General features: G+C 45.5%; 1 protein-coding gene across 3 annotated transcripts in view; it reads left to right on the forward strand.

The window, feature by feature from the left end:
• The first annotated feature begins 3,795 nt into the window (after positions 1-3,795).
• LOC122423793 (ubl carboxyl-terminal hydrolase 18-like) overlaps positions 3,796-17,317 on the forward strand; it is a 30,866-nt gene continuing 17,344 nt past the window's right edge. Inside the window, exons 1-4 of one of the 3 annotated variants that reach the window (XM_043441178.1) lie at positions 3,796-3,890; positions 14,495-14,605; positions 15,697-15,793; positions 16,795-16,940. In XM_043441178.1, coding sequence (XP_043297113.1) covers positions 14,602-14,605; positions 15,697-15,793; positions 16,795-16,940 — 247 coding nt within the window. In that variant the 5' untranslated portion in view covers positions 3,796-3,890; positions 14,495-14,601. The other 2 variants (XM_043441179.1, XM_043441181.1) reach the window with 2 other exon arrangements.

A 17,317-nucleotide genomic window follows, 5' to 3' on the forward strand; every position in this document is an offset into this window, starting at 1 on the left:
CATTGTTCAGGAGACAGGGATCAAGACCATCCCCAAGAAAAAGAAATGCAAAAAAGCTAAATGGTTGTCTGAGGAGGCCTTACAAATAGCTGTGAAAAGAAGAGAAGCTAAAAGCAAAGGAGAAAAGGAAAGATATACCCATTTGAATGCAGAGTCCAAAGAATAGCAAGGAGAGATAAGAAAGCCTTCCTCAGTGATCAGTGCAAAGAGATACAGGAGAACAATAGAATGGGAAAGACTAGAGATCTCTTCAAGAAAATTAGATATACCAAGGGAACATTTCATGCAAAGATGGGCTCAATAAAGGACAGAAATGGTATGGACCTAACAGAAGGAGAAGATATTATGAAGAGGTGGCAAGAATACACAGAAGAACTGTACAAAAAAGATCTTCACAACCCCGATAATCATGATGGTGTGATCATTCACCTAGAGCCAGACATCCTGGAATGTGAAGTCAAGTGGGCCTTAGGAAGCATCACTATGGACAAAGCTAGTGGAGGTGATGGAATTGCAGTTGAGCTATTTCAAATCCTAAAAGCTGATGCTGTGAAAGTGCTGTACTCAATATGCCAGCACATCTGGAAAACTCAGCAGTGGCCCCAGGACTGGAAAAGGTCAGTTTTCATTCCAATCCCAAAGAAATGAGATACCAAAGAATGCTCAAACTACTGCACAATTGCACTCATCTCACATGTTAGCAAAGTAATGCTCAAAATTCTCCAAGCCAGGCTTCAACAGTACGTGAACCATGAACTTCCAGATGTTCAAACTGGATTTAGAAAAGGCAGAGGGACCACAGATCAAATTGCCAACATCTGTTGGATCATCAAAAAAAGCAAGAGAGTTCCAGAAAAATATCTACTTCTGCTTTATTGACTATGCCAAAGCCTTTGACTGTGTGGATCACAACAAACTGTGGAAAATTCTTCAACAGATGGGAATATCACACCACCTGACCTGCCTCCTGAGAAATCTGTATGCAGGCCAAGAGGCAACAGTTCAAACTGGACATGGAACAACAGACTGGCTCTGAAGTGGGAAAGGAATACACCAAGGCTGTATGTTGTGACCCTGCTTATTTAACTTATATTCAGAGTACATCATGAGAAACACTGGGCTGGAGGAAGCACAAGCTGGAATCAAGATTGCTGGGAGAAATATCAATAACCTCAGATATGCAGATGACACCACCCTTATGGCAGAAAGCAAAGAAGAACTAAAGAGTCCTGTGATAAAAGTGAAAGAGAAAAAAAAAAAAGTGAAAGAGGAGAGTGAAAAAGCTGGCTTAAAGCTCAACATTCAGAAAACTAAAATCATGGCATCCAGTTCCATCACTTCATAGCAAATAGATGGGGAAAAAGTAGAAACAGTGACAGACTTTATTTCTTTGGGCTCCAAAATCACTAAAGATGGTGACTGCAGTCATGAAATTTAAAGATGCTTGCTCCTTGGAAGAAAAGTTATGAGCAATCTAGACAGCTTATTAAAAAGCAGAGACATTACTTTGCCAACAAAGGTCCGTCTAGTCAAGGCTATGGTTTTTCCAGTAGTTGTGTATGGGTGTGAGAGTTGGACTATAAAGAAAGCTGAGTGCTGAAGAATTGATGCTTTTGAACTGTGGTGTTGGAGAAGACTCTGAGAGTCACTTGGACAGCAAGGAGATCCAACCAGTCCATCCTAAAGGAAATCAGTCTTGAATGTTCATTGGAAGGTCTGATGCTGAAATTGAAACTGCAACAGTTTGGCCACCTGATGTGAAGAGCTGACTCATTGGAAAAGACCCTGATGCTGGGAAAGATTGAAGGTGGGAGGAGAATAGGATGACAGAGGATGAGGTGGTTGGATGGCATCACCAAGTCAATGGACCTGAGTTTGAGTAAACTCCGGGAGGTGGTGGTGGACAGGCAGTCCATGGGTTGGCAGAGTCAGATACGACTGAGTGATTGAACTGAACTGAACTGCAAGTTGTCAATTTGTCCTTGAACCTTAACTTCTCTGCATGCCCCTCTGGTGATCCTCTAGTTTCAGCGACCTGGCATTTCATATGAAGGTGTGGCAGTGGGAATTAAGGTTAAGACCCCTCTGGAATCCTGGCCACAGCCCTTGTAATCTTGTGACTTTAGGCAAGTCACTTAGCCTCTTTTTTTAAAGATTTTTTTTTTTTTTTGGATGTGGGCCATTTTTAATGTTTTATTGTTTATGTTTCGTATTTTGGTGTTTTGGCCGTGAAGCATGTGGGATCTTAGCTCCCTAACCAGGGAGACCAGGAACCAAACTAGACCCTCTGCATTGGAAGTTCAGTTCAGTTCAGTCCAGTCGCTCAGTCGTGTCTGACTCTTTGCAACCCCATGAACCGCAGCACGCCAGGCCTCCCTGTCCATCACCAACTCCTGGAGTCCACCCAAACCCATGTCCATTGAGTCGGTGATGCCATCCAACCATCTCATCCTCTGTCAGCCCGTTTTCCTCCTGCCCTCAATCTTTCCCAGCATCAGGGTCTTTTCCAATGAGTCAGCTCTTCCCATCAGGTGGCCAAAGTATTGGAGTTTCAGCTTCATCAGTCCTTCCAATAAACACCCAGGATTGATCTCCTTTAGGATGGACTGGTTGGATCCCCTCACAGTCCAAGGGACTCTCAAGAGTCTTCTCCAACACCACAGTTCAAAGGCATCAATTCTTCAGTGCTCAGCTTTCTTTATAGTCCAACTCTCACATCCATACCTGACCAGTGGAAAAACTATAGCCTTGACTAGATGGACCTTTGTTGGCAAAGTAATGTCTCTGCTTTTTAATATGCTGTCTAGGTTGGTCATAACTTTCCTTCCAAGGAGTAAGCCTCTTTTAATTTCATGGTTGCAGTCACCATCTGCAGTGCTTTGGAAGGGGAAATCTTAACCACTGGACCACCCAGGAAGACCCACTTAGCCTCTCTGAAAATTAGTATTTTCGCCTATAAAACAAATAAAAATGGGGCCTCTATTAGGAACCTGTCATATAGACTTAATTAGGTTTAGAGCTTAGTAGCGACTTTCCTGGTGGCTCAGACGGTAAAGCGACTGCCTATAATGTGGGAGACCCGGGCTCAATCCCTGAGTCAGGAAGATCTCCTGGAGAAGGAAATGGCAACCCAATCCAGTATTCTTGCCTGGAAAATCCCATGGGTGGAGAAGCCTGGTAGGCTACAGTTCATGGGATCCCAAAGAGTCGGACACGACTGAGCGACTTCACTTTAGGGAACTTGGAATTTCTCAGGGACCCAGTGTACGAGACGTTCTAAGGTGGAACAGTCAGTTCACTTTCTTTTCCCCACCAGCACTGTGTCACAACGGGTTCCCTGTCCCCGCCCCCGCGCCGCCCCACGGGCACCAGAGGACAGCGAGCTTCGTACCCGTATCTCTCTACCGTTTGTCACCGAATCTACAAGCCATCGAATTTTAAGATACCCAACTTAAGAAATTACAAACAACAACAAAAACAAACAAACAAAAAAAACAAAAAACAAAAAAAGAAATAACATCATCGCTTCAAGAAAGAAAAAAAAAAATGCTGCCACGTGTATTAAGAAATGTCAAACGATTGTAAAGCACCTCCGAATGATTACGGAGATCTTAAAATTTCCAAACAAGAGCTTATTCTAGGAACGAGCTTAGGCTTCGTTCTGCAAACGGCGCTGCACGTTTAAACGCGTAACCAGCGGCGGAGGCTCCGACTCGGCGCTCAACTGCGCCTCCTCCGCTGAGTTTCGCTTTCAGTTCGCAGGAAACGAAAGCCCTGCGGCAGGGCGGGGGCGGGGACGGGGCGGGACGGGGGCGTGGGCGGGGACAGAGGTGCTGGCGTTAGGGCGCGCGGTGCGCGGGGACCCAGAGGGCCAGAAGTAGGGAACCGAGGTGAGTAGGGAGTCTCGGGGACCGAGGCGAGGACAGGGGCGCGGCGACGGACGAGGGGACCGAGGTGGACGGACCGGGCCTCGCCCGCCGCGCCAGCCCCGCAGCCTCCTGGAGGGCCGGACACTGGCTGAGCTTCCCCCGCTTTCGACTTGGCAGCGCGGGTCTGACGCATCGCGGCTCTTAGGGCAAGTTTGGTGGTACTTACTTACTGCAGACTTTGTCTCCAGGGAAGATAAGGCGAGGCTCTCTCTGCTCGTTGCCTCGTGGCTACTTAAGGGATTTATTTGGGCTTGGCGGATTATAATAATGGTCTGTATTCGTTAATAGGTGTATTGGATCGATGCAGTTTTCCCACGCTGATGTACTGATTTAGACTTTTTGCATGACTTTAATTAAAGAAGAAATTGCAAAACTGTCTAAGTTTGTAAAAAAAAAATTGCAAAAAATGCAGACAAATCTGTGAGATAGAAATAAGGTTTCTTTTAATCCTCAACTCGCTATCATTTTATTGGGTACTATGCCAGCAATTTTTATATGTACACCTCTTCAAAACTGCTCTGTAAGTTTGCTTCCTCCACCGCCCCCCCGCCCCCCCCAACAGTATATTATGGACATCTTTCCATGGCAAGAGATACGGTAGGTCCACCTCATTTTAAGAACTGGTGAAAAATATGAGAGGTACATCTGTCTATTTAAACACTCCGTGGACATTTAGGTTCTTTTTTTTTTCAGTTATTTTTATTAGTTGGAGGCTAATTACTTCGCAACATTGCAGTGGGTTTTGTTATACATTGACATGAATCAGCCATGGAGTTACATGTATTCCCCATCCCGATCCCCCCTCCCCCCTCCCCGCCCCGCCCCGACATTTAGGTTCTTTACCGTTTTTACTGGTGTAGATGATACAGCATAAGTATCGTTCATAGTCACAATTGTGCGAATATATAAGCATATTTGTGGAGAGTTCCTATAAGTAGAATTGCTGGGTCAGTGGGCATACAAACTGAGAAATTTTAAAGATTTTGTTAAATTGTGCAAATCAGAATATTTTAGTCTGAATTTAGACCTTTAAACCTAAAACTCTATTCTATGACCCCTGAAAATCTGGACTTAGAGTGTTTTGAAAATTAAAGCACAGCCTTTACTTTCATGCTTTTTACAGCATTGAGGTAGCTATACTTTGAAATCATTGATATAGGGGCAAATATTTAAAACATTTCTTTTTGGTGGCTCAGATGGTGAAGAATCTGCCTGCCATACGGGAGACCTGGGTTTGATCCCTGGGTTGGGAAGATCCCCTGGAGAAGGAAATGGCAACTCACTCCAGTATTCTCACCTGGAGCATTCCATGGACCTAGGAACCTGGTGGGCTACAGTCCATGGTGTCACAAAAGTGTCAGACATGACTGACACATACTTTCCATTTGGTGTTACACTGTGAGGGTGAGGTGGGGGCTTCAGCTTGGACATTTAGGAGGTCTGCTGTGCTCATAGGAACCAGACAGGCCATCAGCTAACAGGTACACAGCTCCTTCCTGGTTTTTGGATCTCTATCAAGGAACTGGGGGAAAAAAAAAAACCCAACTTTTTATTTATTTTTTTAACCAATAAAAATTCGTTGCACAGTATGGATGCCTTTATATTAAATATGGTGATGAGCTTGCAAAGAGGTTTCATCTGGAGTGTTTCAGTCTGTGTGCCCAGCGCATTACCGTTACTGGAAAAGCACACACAGACATGAAATATGAGATCTGAATCTGTTGCCATGATGGGTTGGATTTGGACTGTGAGGCTTGTATCACATTCCAGGCATGTAGGTTTTGTTCTTCTTTGGGCATTTAAAGATGGAGTTGGTTTTCCTTGCAGAGAGTCTAGTAGTGAGTGAAGAGCCAGTTAGAGCCCGGGGCAGCCCAGGTTTCCTGCATCGTGTCTTACGCTGTTTCTCTGAAGTCTCCGGTTGTTTCTGTGGCTACAGTGGTGGCCAGTCTAAGCCAGCTGTTTCTGTCCTTCACATCTCCCATTTATAAGAGTAAAAATTTTAGGAAGAGTGGGTTAAGTTAGTTTTGTTCTTTGGAACCTAAAATTTTGTTAAATAAGAGAGTATTTTTCAGAGCAATTTTAGGTTCACAGCGAAATTGAGTACACAGAGTTCCTGTATACCTCCTGCCCCTCCAGCCTCCTCCACTGTAAACAGTTTGTTACAACTTATAAACGTAGGTGGTTATCATCCGAAGTCTGTGCTTTACATTAGGGTTCATTGTTTTGTGCATTCTATGAATTTTGACAAATGTATAATGACATGTATCTACCATGTATCAGACAGAATAGTCTCACTGCCCTAAGAATCTTGTGTTGGAGCCCATTTTTCAGTCATGCATTGAATTTGAAAATTCAGCATCCTTAAAATATAAATATTCCTCAAAATATATCCATTCTCCTTTCCCCCATCACCACCTGCTTGGCTCATTTTCCCCATCCTTCTCAGATCTTTAAGTTTCACTTTCCTCTCTTTTTTGCCCCACCTACCTGTCTCCTCTGTGACTAGCTCTGAAGTTTCTTGCCTTTCTCTGTTGCCCTTTGGGATCTGGCCTCTCACCTCTCCAGATGATACCTCCACTGGGTTTTACTGTCTTATTTTCAAGGTCTGGCAGACTGCAGAGTAATGTCTCTGGAAAACAGGCTGATCCCTTCCTACTATTTCATCAGATTTCCTTTGATGTGGTCTCAAAGTCCTAGGTTTTGCTCATGGAATTGTCAACTGCCATCATTTCTCTGTCAGTTTAACTTTTCTAGGCTGAGCCTCGTAAGAGGAACAACTGTTTATGACTACAGAAAATATTTACTAAGAAAAGAGACTGTTATCTGAGCCATTTAACATGAGCCTGTTAATTATGCCACTTATATTTAGCTGTTTCCGAGCTTCTTATGTTCTCCTCCCTTCACCTTTTATAAAAGGATTGAGAAAAAATTGTAAAACTTCTCATTCCTAATTCACTAATTTTTTGGATCTTAGAATAAAAACACTATTGTTAACAAAGGCTCCCTTAAAAGATATTGAATCTTTTAATATCTTTATGCCTTAAATGACTTATTGCTTATTTAAAATCATATTAATTATAGGAAATTAAGAAATTAAGGGAAATAATCCAGGGAAAGGCAAAAATGATTTGTAACCAATTGGAATTACCCTTTAATGACATTCTTGATATATTTTGTCCCAGTCATTTTTTCTCTGTGTGTGTAGTTATGTTTTATAAAATTGTGTCCATACTATGTAATTTGTAAAATACAGAAAGAAAATAGGCTGTAAAAATGAATTTTGGTGAACAGTCTTCACATAGATCTTTGTATATATCTCTGTTTCTTAAAGCCAGAGTCCCAGAGCAGAGTCATTTTAATCAGTAGTCTTTCAGCTAAAAGTGTCAGGAACCCATTTCAGGCTAATTTTAAAAACAGCAGAGGGGATTCTGAGTGGAGATCTCTGGGGGCAGGCATCTGGAGGCTAGGTTGGTCCAGAGTCTTAGCTGGCTGTCTCAGGACTCTGTCTCCTTCTCCATCTCTTGGTTCTGTTACCTGTCATTGGCTGTTTTCCTTGGCTGGGGGTTTTTCTTCCTGTAGTGGGAAAGATAGTTTGATTTACAATCTTCTGGCCTAAAATCTCATCTAAGAAGTCTAAAGGCTGATTATTTTCAGTCTTGATTGGGTCCCGTGACCATTGCTGAAACAGCCACCATGAGCCCTGTGAGGCCAGGCTTCTGAGCCAGGCAGTGGGTGTGGGCTCCACGCAGTCTTCATAGTCTGAAAGTCCAGAGAGTTTTCGTAAAGAAAAAGTGAGTCTGCTACGAAAAGGTGGGGTACTGGGCTGCAGAAATGACCGCTGTCCTCTGAAGTCGTTTTTGAGGTCGTGGTGCACGTTGCCGAGTGTGCGCCCAAGCTGACTGTGGTTGTCCACTCCCCATGGCCGTGTGTGGATGAGGAGCTGATGCTCTGCACCTCGTCTGTGTCTGCACAGGTGACACCATGAGATCCTCACGGCTGACGCCTTAAATGGGAATAAAACAGCCGAGAAATCATGCCCCTTTAGGGAGAGCAATACTGGAACTGAACTGAAAACAGTCTTCATGAAATGACTTGAAGGTGGCTGGTCTGCACGCACGCCTCTGTGCCAGTGGTCGGCCCCCTGCAGCCTGAACTTGGTCAGTGCTTGTTGAGAATAGCTTCTCAGCCTTAATGTGCCTGGAGGCGCATTCACCCGGGAATCTTGTCCAAATGCAGATTCCAGTCCTGCCTCTTTAACAGACTTCAGGTGATGCTGATGCCACTGGGCCAGAGACCTGCCTTTCTAGTGACAAGACGTTAGACAAGTGGTGGCCAATATTTTAGCAAAACAAAAGAAAACCTCCCCTTCAGATCAGAATTATACTCTCAATATTCATTAATTGAGAAAACACACTGGAAATTTCTACATATTCAGAAAAGCTTTTACACCTTTTGGCAGAACACTAAAGGGCTGAGTGTTAAACTCAATGTTTGGTTAGAGGTGAGGCTGTATGCCTCTCGCCTGTGCTGAAATGCACTCCAATTTCAGCACATCGCTGGGGTTGAAGAATGGGAGGATCTTACAACTGGTGTCCCCTGAGAAGCTTTGGATTCTCAACAAGGCTTTTAGTGTGGTTACTTCTTCAGTAGTTTCCAGTGAACAAACTGCAGGTGCTAAGTTCTGCAAACTACAGCGTTAGGGCGTGTGTGTGTGTGTGTGTGTGTGTTATTGTTTGAGTAGCCTTTTAATCACATAGTGTCTGCTATTCCATAGTGTTTGAACATCTCACATTAAGTGTGTGACAAAACCATTCCAAAATCTCTGATGAAGGACGGCAAAACTGTCTTGCTGTCTTTCTCTGACCAGGATTTCTTGTTACATTCTTCTGTGCTGTAGTTACCTCCTGGACACATACTGAAGGGTGTGAACAAAACACTGTATGCCAGACATGCTATATAAATTGTGGGTCCCCTAGTAAAGTAAGAATATGGGGCTCCTTATTAAACAATTGTGAGGAGTTTCAAGACTGCAACAGGGGAGTGTTAAACCAAACCAGGCACTTCTGAGTGTGTCTTTGTAGCTACACAGGTTGTGTACTCATCAAGCCAGCCCTGACTATGTCTGTGACCGCCACACCATTCATAGCTTTCATCTTGTTTGTTCCACTGTTGATGACAACTGTATGACATTGACATTTAAAAAACTGATTTTCCAGTCTATAAATATTCTTCAAACTTTTTAGGAGAGAATCTTACTGGACTCACCATTAACCCATCATGCTGTTTAAAATAGGCTCTGGTTGTTTCTGCCTGTTCAGATGCTTGGTGTATATGATATAGAAGTAGCACATTTAAAATGATCACTGTTTATTCGATGTGTACAGCAGAATGTAATTCAGAAAATTTGTTTTTAGAAACGTATTTTCCAGAGCAGGTCGTCCTTAGGATTCACAGTTTAGGTAACTGTCAAAAGTCAAGCATTTGGTTTCCAACCATTGAATTGAGTGACTGTCTAAAGTCATCATTTAGACAAGAATTTTTAACCTCCACAAGTAGACCAGATCTTAAAAAGAGCGGTGTGCTTGATTCATGTGTATAGTCTGTGATGTCTGAAGTTTGATAAGTGTGAACAAACTGTGTTTTGGGTGTTTGGTTTCTTTTCAGATTTTTTTTATATTGTTTCTTACACCTGGATTGAATAGTGTTTTATTCTTGATTTTTTGTAGATATTTTTGGAATTTTTCCTCCTGATGATAACTGGTAAAACTGATGTTCTGGTTTAAATTCATCTACACAAGATTTGGAGTATTTGCAAAAAAAAAAAATAATCTGCAAATGAGTTTTTTTTTCTTGAAAGACTCGTGACTTAATTGGAATTACATAATTAAAATTTAAATACAATTCTTAAAGATTATTTTGTTTAATATGAGAAGCCTGACATACCAAACAATTTTGCAAAGTGTAGAATTGTTACAATCTAACTCCGTTATTCTAAATTACTTTAAAATTTAATAAAATTGCCTAACATAGCTTTGTAAATCAGCTATATTCTAATAAAAATTTTCATAAAGTTGAAAGCCAAAAAAGATATAATATCCTCTGTAAGATATTTAGCAAACTTATTCACTCTTTACTATATGTATTTTCAATTTCCATTCCTTTTTTAATATTTTAAAATAATTTTATGCATATAATTAGTGGTCCAAACCATTCACTGTTGCAGCATCTTTCTTTTGCAGTGAAAATTATGCTTTAGTGTCTCAACATAGAAAGTATATGAGATTCTCTACCCTAAGTTGTGTGGATTGTTTGCAACTGGATCTTCAGATATTAACAGTTAACCCAGGTGACCATCGTTTTTTGTTACACTGGTCACCTGGGTGGTGACCACAATGACCATTTAATCATGTGCCAGTGCAGGGACACCAGAAGGGACACTGAGGAGGGCGTCTGGTGGTTGGCCTCTCAAAGGCTGAGGCCAAGCAGTGGATGGATCTTGGCTGAATAATAATGAAGTGAAGCCATGCTCTGGTACTTCCTACTCCATGTGAAAAATGAAAGTCTTCATGCAGTGTTTAGCGTGCGTCTGGCTACAGTGCCACTTTCGTCCAGAGCTCTGGCTGTAGATGGGAGCGACTGGTCTTTCTGTCAGATCTAGGGTTTGGTATTTTGTCTTTTACCATCTGTTCTTCAGCGTGGGCTCCGGTCTGCCTACTTGGTACTCTGTTCTGCAGTCTGTCTTCAGCCTCTGTCTACCCGGTCATTCCCCTGCGTCCCTCTAGGGGACAGGGCTGACACACCCACATGATTCGGCTTCTGCTTTTCTCGCTGGAGACAGAGCTCTGAGGGAACCTGCCTTTAAGGTTAGGGTTCTTCTTAATTAAATTAATTAAACTGAGTGTCTTTGGGGAAAATCCTGGGAGTGATCTGTGATTCAGGTTTGTCAGCAGCCGGTCCGCTCTGCGTTCCCCGCTGGGCTGGGCAGTGTGAGTGACTCCTTCATGCCGGCGTCAGCCCTGTGTCTTCAGGCCTGTGTCTTGTCTCCTCATACTGGACTCCAAGTTCCAATTAATTCATTAGCTAGTGAATGATAAACGTTTATGAGCCCCTTTCCCCTAGCTGGAACATTACTGGCAAGTACATGCTTTCTGCTTGTCTCTTCCCTCTGCTTTCCTGTCGGAGGTAATGGCCTTTTTGATCATAGTTATCCATTTAAGAAGTTTTACCTCCCGTGCCCATTGATGCCTGAACAATGTAATATCTCATTTTCCTTGAGTTTGAATTACAAAAGAAATATTATATATTATCTTCTAAGAATTGTCTTTTGACTCAGCACTGTTTCTAAGATTCACCCTTTCGGGACATGTTCACTCAGGTGCAACTAAGGAGTATTATTTCACTGTGTAAATTTATTACAGCCCATGTACCCATTCTTCTGACCTTTGTGCCAAGTGCTTGGATTGTTTCCACGTTCTTGCTGTACAAACAGGTCTGATGTGAGCATTCTTGTATATGTCTCCAGGGACGCATGTAAGAATTTCTCTTTAGAATTTTTGGGTTGAAGTTAAGGGAAACTAGATGATGCCAAATTGTTTTCCCACGTGATTGTACCATTTTACACCCCCCCGCCCCGCCAGTGGTGTATAAGAGATCCTATTTATCTACATTCTTTCCAACACTTGGTTCAATCAGAATTTTTTTTTTTTTTTTTTTACTGCATTGAGCCCTTGTTGTGGTGCACAGGCTTTCTCTAGTTGTGGAGTGCTGGCCCTAGAGCATGGGCTCAATAATTGTGTCATATGGGCTTAGTTGTCCTGTGGCGTGGGGAATCTTCCCTGACCAGGGATTGAACCCATGTCCCCTGCATTGGAAGTACAGTCTTAACCACTGGACCACCAGGGGAGTCCCCAGAATTCTTAACCAATGCCAGTTAAGCAGTGTAAAATGGTATCTCATTATGGTCAAGGTTTGCAGTTACCTGACCACTAGTGACCACTTAGCTTTTTATAAAACTTCTATTGCTGCAACTCTACATTTTTTCCAGTCCTGACTTGGATTCACCCATGCAGATTTGCTCAGAGTCCTTTGCACACTCTTCCCACATGCTCCTCCCCCAATCATTGGGCTTCTTTGCACATCATCTGCCTTGCCCCAGGGTGTCCTTTATTTTAAACCATACCCTTTCCTCCATAATAAACTCAGATCCAGACCCACTTTTCCCACAAAACTTGCCCTTGTAAACATCAGGGAATTTAGGTCACTTCATTTAAACACTGAGTCCTGATGGGCCTCTCAGCCAGTGGCTAAAGTGCAGATGGGTGCAAGGTGTTTAGCTACGTTTATTAAGAACCTTAGGGGGAGTTCCCTGGTGGTCCAGTGGTTAAGAATATGCATAAGACTCTGTGTTCCCCATGAAGGGGCCTGGGTTCAATCCTGGTCAGGACTGCAGCTAAGAGATCCCTCATGTTACAGCTAAGATCCAGCACAGCCAAATAAATGTTTAAAACCAAACCCTTAACTTTGTACACTGTGACCTTGTAATTATATTTCTAAGAATCTCTCCCAAATATTGATTTAGCGACTGGTTGTATCTGATGGTCAGGTAAGTTAGAAAGCCACAGACTTATTTGCACCGGGATAGGGAAACAATGGTCATGAGTTTTCGCAAGCTCTGGAAGATAAAGAACAGGGAATTCTGGCGTGCCGCAGTCCATGGGGTCGCAAAGAGTTGGACACGACTGAGCGACTAAACAACAACAAAGGGAATGCTTGAACAAACAATATGGGTTGTGGCCTCAGCTTAGACTCCGGGCAGGCCTGAGCCCTGAGCTGCCGGCAAAGCTGAAGCCCTTTCAGCAGAACTCAGTGAGATGAAAAGGCAGGAGGCTGTGGGAGGCCTGGGCGTGGATCACACTTCCATGTCAACCCTGCTTGTAGACACAAGGGAACCTTTGTGCTTGGATCGCTGTGTTGGGCAGTGCCCTGCAGACACCCGTGTGCACTCTGGGCAGGTACGGACAGGGTACGGTGCTTGTGACCTTGTTCCGAGACTCCTCCTGAGATTCCAAGCATACCGGGGCGGGGGGGTAGGGGGGAGGACACACAGGTAGCTGAAGTCTGTGCTGTCTGGAGGAAGTGGGTTCTGGTTCACATGACCTCTTTTAATGCTGTGGTTTTGTTGCATCTCTGACCTTTGGTTTGCCTGAGGAAAAATCAGATACGTAGAGAAAGGTTTTATACCTAAAGATATTCACTGTGGTGTTTTTTTTTTTTTAAGTAATGGTAAATAATTGAAAACAACCAGACTATTCCATAGTTTTTGTTGCTTTATTAGGAATCATTGTGAAATGGTTGATAATGTACTGCTTTTTCTATCTCATGTTACAACAAGAATTTTCCCAAGTCATTTTAAGCGCTTCACAAATTTTCTTGTGTGCTGATAGAGCAACAAAATTACAGGCCTCTTGTCAATGACCCGTGACCATGGAAGGGGAAAAGGAAAAAGCCCAGGGCAGAAAAGAATGTGTGTTAAAGTTTATTATGTGACTGTGCACACATGGGCGTGGTGTTTGGGTTCCCAAGGACATTTGCCAGTCAGTGCTGGCTGAGTGGCATTTCTTGGTGGAGCCTGTTGAGAAGGGTGTATACTCTGTGTGTGTGTGTTGTCTAAGAAACCTCAATAGACTGAGGACCTGCCATTGACTTGCTCCTCCGTTGATGGTGTCGTCCCAGCTGAGATGATCGTGCGAGAGGTGTGCTGGGGAGCACCCTTGGGAAGACACCAGGGTAGGGGGCAGGGAGAAGTGAGCCCAGCAGGGTGGGCAAAGGGGGGACTCGAACTGCCAGACTCTGAAGCAGAGGCCTCAGCTGATCCTGAGGGGAGCTCGGGACTGGGTGACCCTTCAGAGCTATCACACCTTCAGGCAGGTGGTAAGGCCCTCATGCGCCTCATTGTCCAACCCCTGGAGAGGGACTGGGCCAGCTGTCTTCATTGGGGTGAATTCCTCGGGGGCCTCAGTGGGGGGCTGTCGACCACCAACACCCGTCGGCCTGGGGAAGGGCTTTGTCCTGCCAGAATCTGGGTGTCGCCACCTCCCACCACAGGCAACACAGCTGTTCCCACATCAGGGTACAATGAGTCAGGTATTGGGATGGCCCTGTGCACGGCACCCGTGGGGCGTCAACAGCACCCTGGTTTCCCCACCGAGGAGCCAGGACAGGCTTCCTCGGCCCCAGCGTGAGGACAGCCTTCAGGCAGTGGCGCTGATGGCCCCCAGGGATGGTTTGGGCCTGGGAGTGAGCAGCAGGGAGACTCAAGTGTGTGGCCTGGACCCTTGGTGAATGTGGAGCCATTTGCCTGAATAGAGAGCCCGGAGGTAGGGGGAGAGGTTGTGGCCGTGGGTCCTGATGAGGAGACAGTGGGGACGAGGGACCACGGGGACGGTGCTCGCTGAGTCGTCATTTCTCTCCCTAGAGCTTTGTGGCTGGTCTCCCCAGACACTGACCCTCTAAGACTGGCCCTTGGAAGTCAAAACTGGTCACACAGACGTTCCTCCTCTTCACAGAGGGCCCCCCAAGGCCAGCTCATGAGAGCTCTTCTGGGAAGTGAGGTCGAGCAGTCCTGAAGACGCCTGCAGCTGCCATTGGCCCGGGGACCTTGGAGCGACCGCTGATGGGTAGGTATGTGCCGGGACCCCCGCTGGTCCTGGCTGTCTCTGCATTTCTCGGCAGAGCCCGTTGAGAAGGACAAGGCAGAGGAAACCCAAGCCCTCCAGCCGAGGCCCCGCTTCTGCTCTTTTGTCTGCTTAGAAACGCTTTGCTTGTCCACTGGACCCTGAAGCCGTGGAGCTGTGTGGTCCATGAGGCCTGCTCTCTTGTGCCTCCACTTCTGCAGCTGTGAAGTGGGGACTATTGAGCTCCTGAGCACATAGGCTTGTTGGGGAAAATGGGGACTGCTTTAATCCCGCGCACCAGGGGCTTCTGCTGAGTGGGGAGCGGACATCCGTGGCCCTGCTGGCCCAGATTCCTGGTTCTTGTTGCCCTAGCATGTACGCCAGAGCCCTTTCCCCAGGAACTCTTGAGAAAGTGGACTCCCTTCCTCTTAAATGACACATTGTACGGTCTGCTGAGCACAGGGTGGGTGGGAAAGGGGAGGTTGGTGGTTAGTGGGTCAGAGAAAGGCTCTCTTGGTTTTCCCACATCCATGTAAGTTCCCTGTAGCTGGTAGCCTCTTGAGGTGAGTTTAGATGAGGTGGGTCCCCCAAGCTTTCTCTTGATTTCCTCCCACTGTGTGGTAGGGCCTGGGTAGGGCGTTTGCACCAGGGTCTGGAATAGATTGTCTGGGAGGGTGCTCTTGCCCCGACCCCGTGGATGCCCACCCTGGCCCAGCTCTGGGGGGGCTGCCGGGCGGGGCTCTGAGCTCCCTCAGGTGCTGTCCGTAGTTTTCTCTTCCTCTGCCTTTACTGCTGCGCTGTTACCAGTTTTTTTTTTTTTTTTTTTTTTCACTGTTACCAGTTTGACAGCAAGGGCTGCCCCTCGTTGTGGCCTGTCTCTTTCCTGGACAGTGGAGACTTCGGCTGCTGTCTCACTTTTCAGAGGCTGGTGTTTCTCGTTTCCAATTTGTTTGCAAGCTCCTTAGTGAATTCTTTGTGCCCCTGAGAGTCCTTCATAGGATTTCACGTCCTCATGAGGGCCGAGAAGAATGTTTGGTGTTTGTTGAGTTCCACGGAGGGCCTTTCTCTCAGTATCTTCCGTCTGCACCTTGCAGGCCCAGTCGGTTTACACAACATTGGACAGACATGCTGTCTTAACTCCTTGATCCAGGTGCTGGTTAGAAACGTGGGATTTGCCAAGATACTGAAGAGGTAAGACCGTTCTTAAGGCAGATAAATGTGTGTATTGTTTTTTGATGTCGTTTATTCAGTTATTCACAGTTATTCGGACTTTGAGAAGTCTTCTTTCAAAAGCTGCCAGAGAAGAGATCTTGTTTTGTACAATCTGGACTATACATTGTAATCATCTGGGAAGTTTAAAAAAATGTGAAATGCCGATCCCATCCCAGATATTTGGTTTCACTTGGGGTCTGGATGGGTGTCTAGGGTGGGGCCCAAGCTTTCGCACTTTCCAGAAAACTCCCCAGATGATTCTAAAATGCAGCCAGACTGAGAACCACTGATGTGGTTAAAAGGAAGTTGAGATAGTATCAGTGGGTGGGTCCATGAGTCTGTTGATTTTTCTCAAATAGCACACACAGTACACACACAGTGTGAAAACCCTTCTCAGTGGGTTCTGCCAAGAAGTGTTGAGGCTCAGCCAGCAGTGACTGAGTGGAACACCATGCCAGTGTGTGCATGTTCACATAATATACCTTATCACTCATTCTTTTCTGCCTTAATCTTCCTCCTTTTCCTGTTTCATGGACACAGGAGATTGCCTGTAATTAAACAAATCATTGCCAGAATACACTGATGTTCCTTCCTGTGTCCTTCCCAGGACTAGACCTTACTTGCTGTTTCCCTTTGAAGGGCTTCAGGCTGGGCGTGTGCTGTGGACCCAGGACCTACTGCTCTTGCCCTTCATCTTGGTGTGATTCTCACGCAGGGTCGGGAGAGGGTGCCCCATCTCGAGAGGACGCTCTATAGCTGATTTGCTGACATGGCTGCCCTCAGCCTTGTCTGTACATCTTAGTCATCTGGGAAATAAAAATTTTGATAACTGGGCCCCACCCCCAGAAATCCTGATGTGGTCCATCTGCAGAGTGGCCTGGACATGGAGATTTTTGAAAGTTCTCCCAGGTGACTCTAGTGTGGCCCTGGCGTTGAGAACAGCGGGGACAGGGAGGTTCGTGGCTCTTCTCACCCGGCAGGATAACGGTGCCAGCTGGAGCTGAGGAGCGGAGGAGGAGTGTCCCCTTCCAGCTGCTGTTGCTGCTGGAGAAGATGCAGGACGGCCGGCAGAAGGCGGTGCAGCCCAAGGAGCTGGCCTACTGTCTGCAGAAGTACAACATTCCATGTAAGACGGTCCTCCTGCTCTGGCCCTGGCCTGGTGCTCTGAGGGAACGGGGAGATCTCGGAGGGATGAGGGGGAGGGAGCAGAAGAGAGGAGAGTGGAGGGAAGGGGGGCCTGATGGCCCTTGAGTGCACAGGAAGGAAACCCTCCTTGTGTTGGATGCCCACGTGTGGATCTGAAATACCTCAGACTCCCTCATCCTGCAGGGACAGCATTCCTTTCATTGTTCATGAGTGAGTTACTTTCTCGTACTCACTCTTTTCCTGCCTCTCAATGGAGTAAGTCAGCCTAAGAGTCTCCTCAAAGCTGGTTCAGCTGCAGATAAAGCATCCTAAAGAAACAGAATAAAGGATTCGTAAGGAGAAACCATATTCTACGAA

The sequence above is a fragment of the Cervus canadensis genome, chromosome 21, assembly GCF_019320065.1.
Source record: "Cervus canadensis isolate Bull #8, Minnesota chromosome 21, ASM1932006v1, whole genome shotgun sequence".
Classification (NCBI taxonomy): domain Eukaryota; kingdom Metazoa; phylum Chordata; class Mammalia; order Artiodactyla; family Cervidae; genus Cervus; species Cervus canadensis.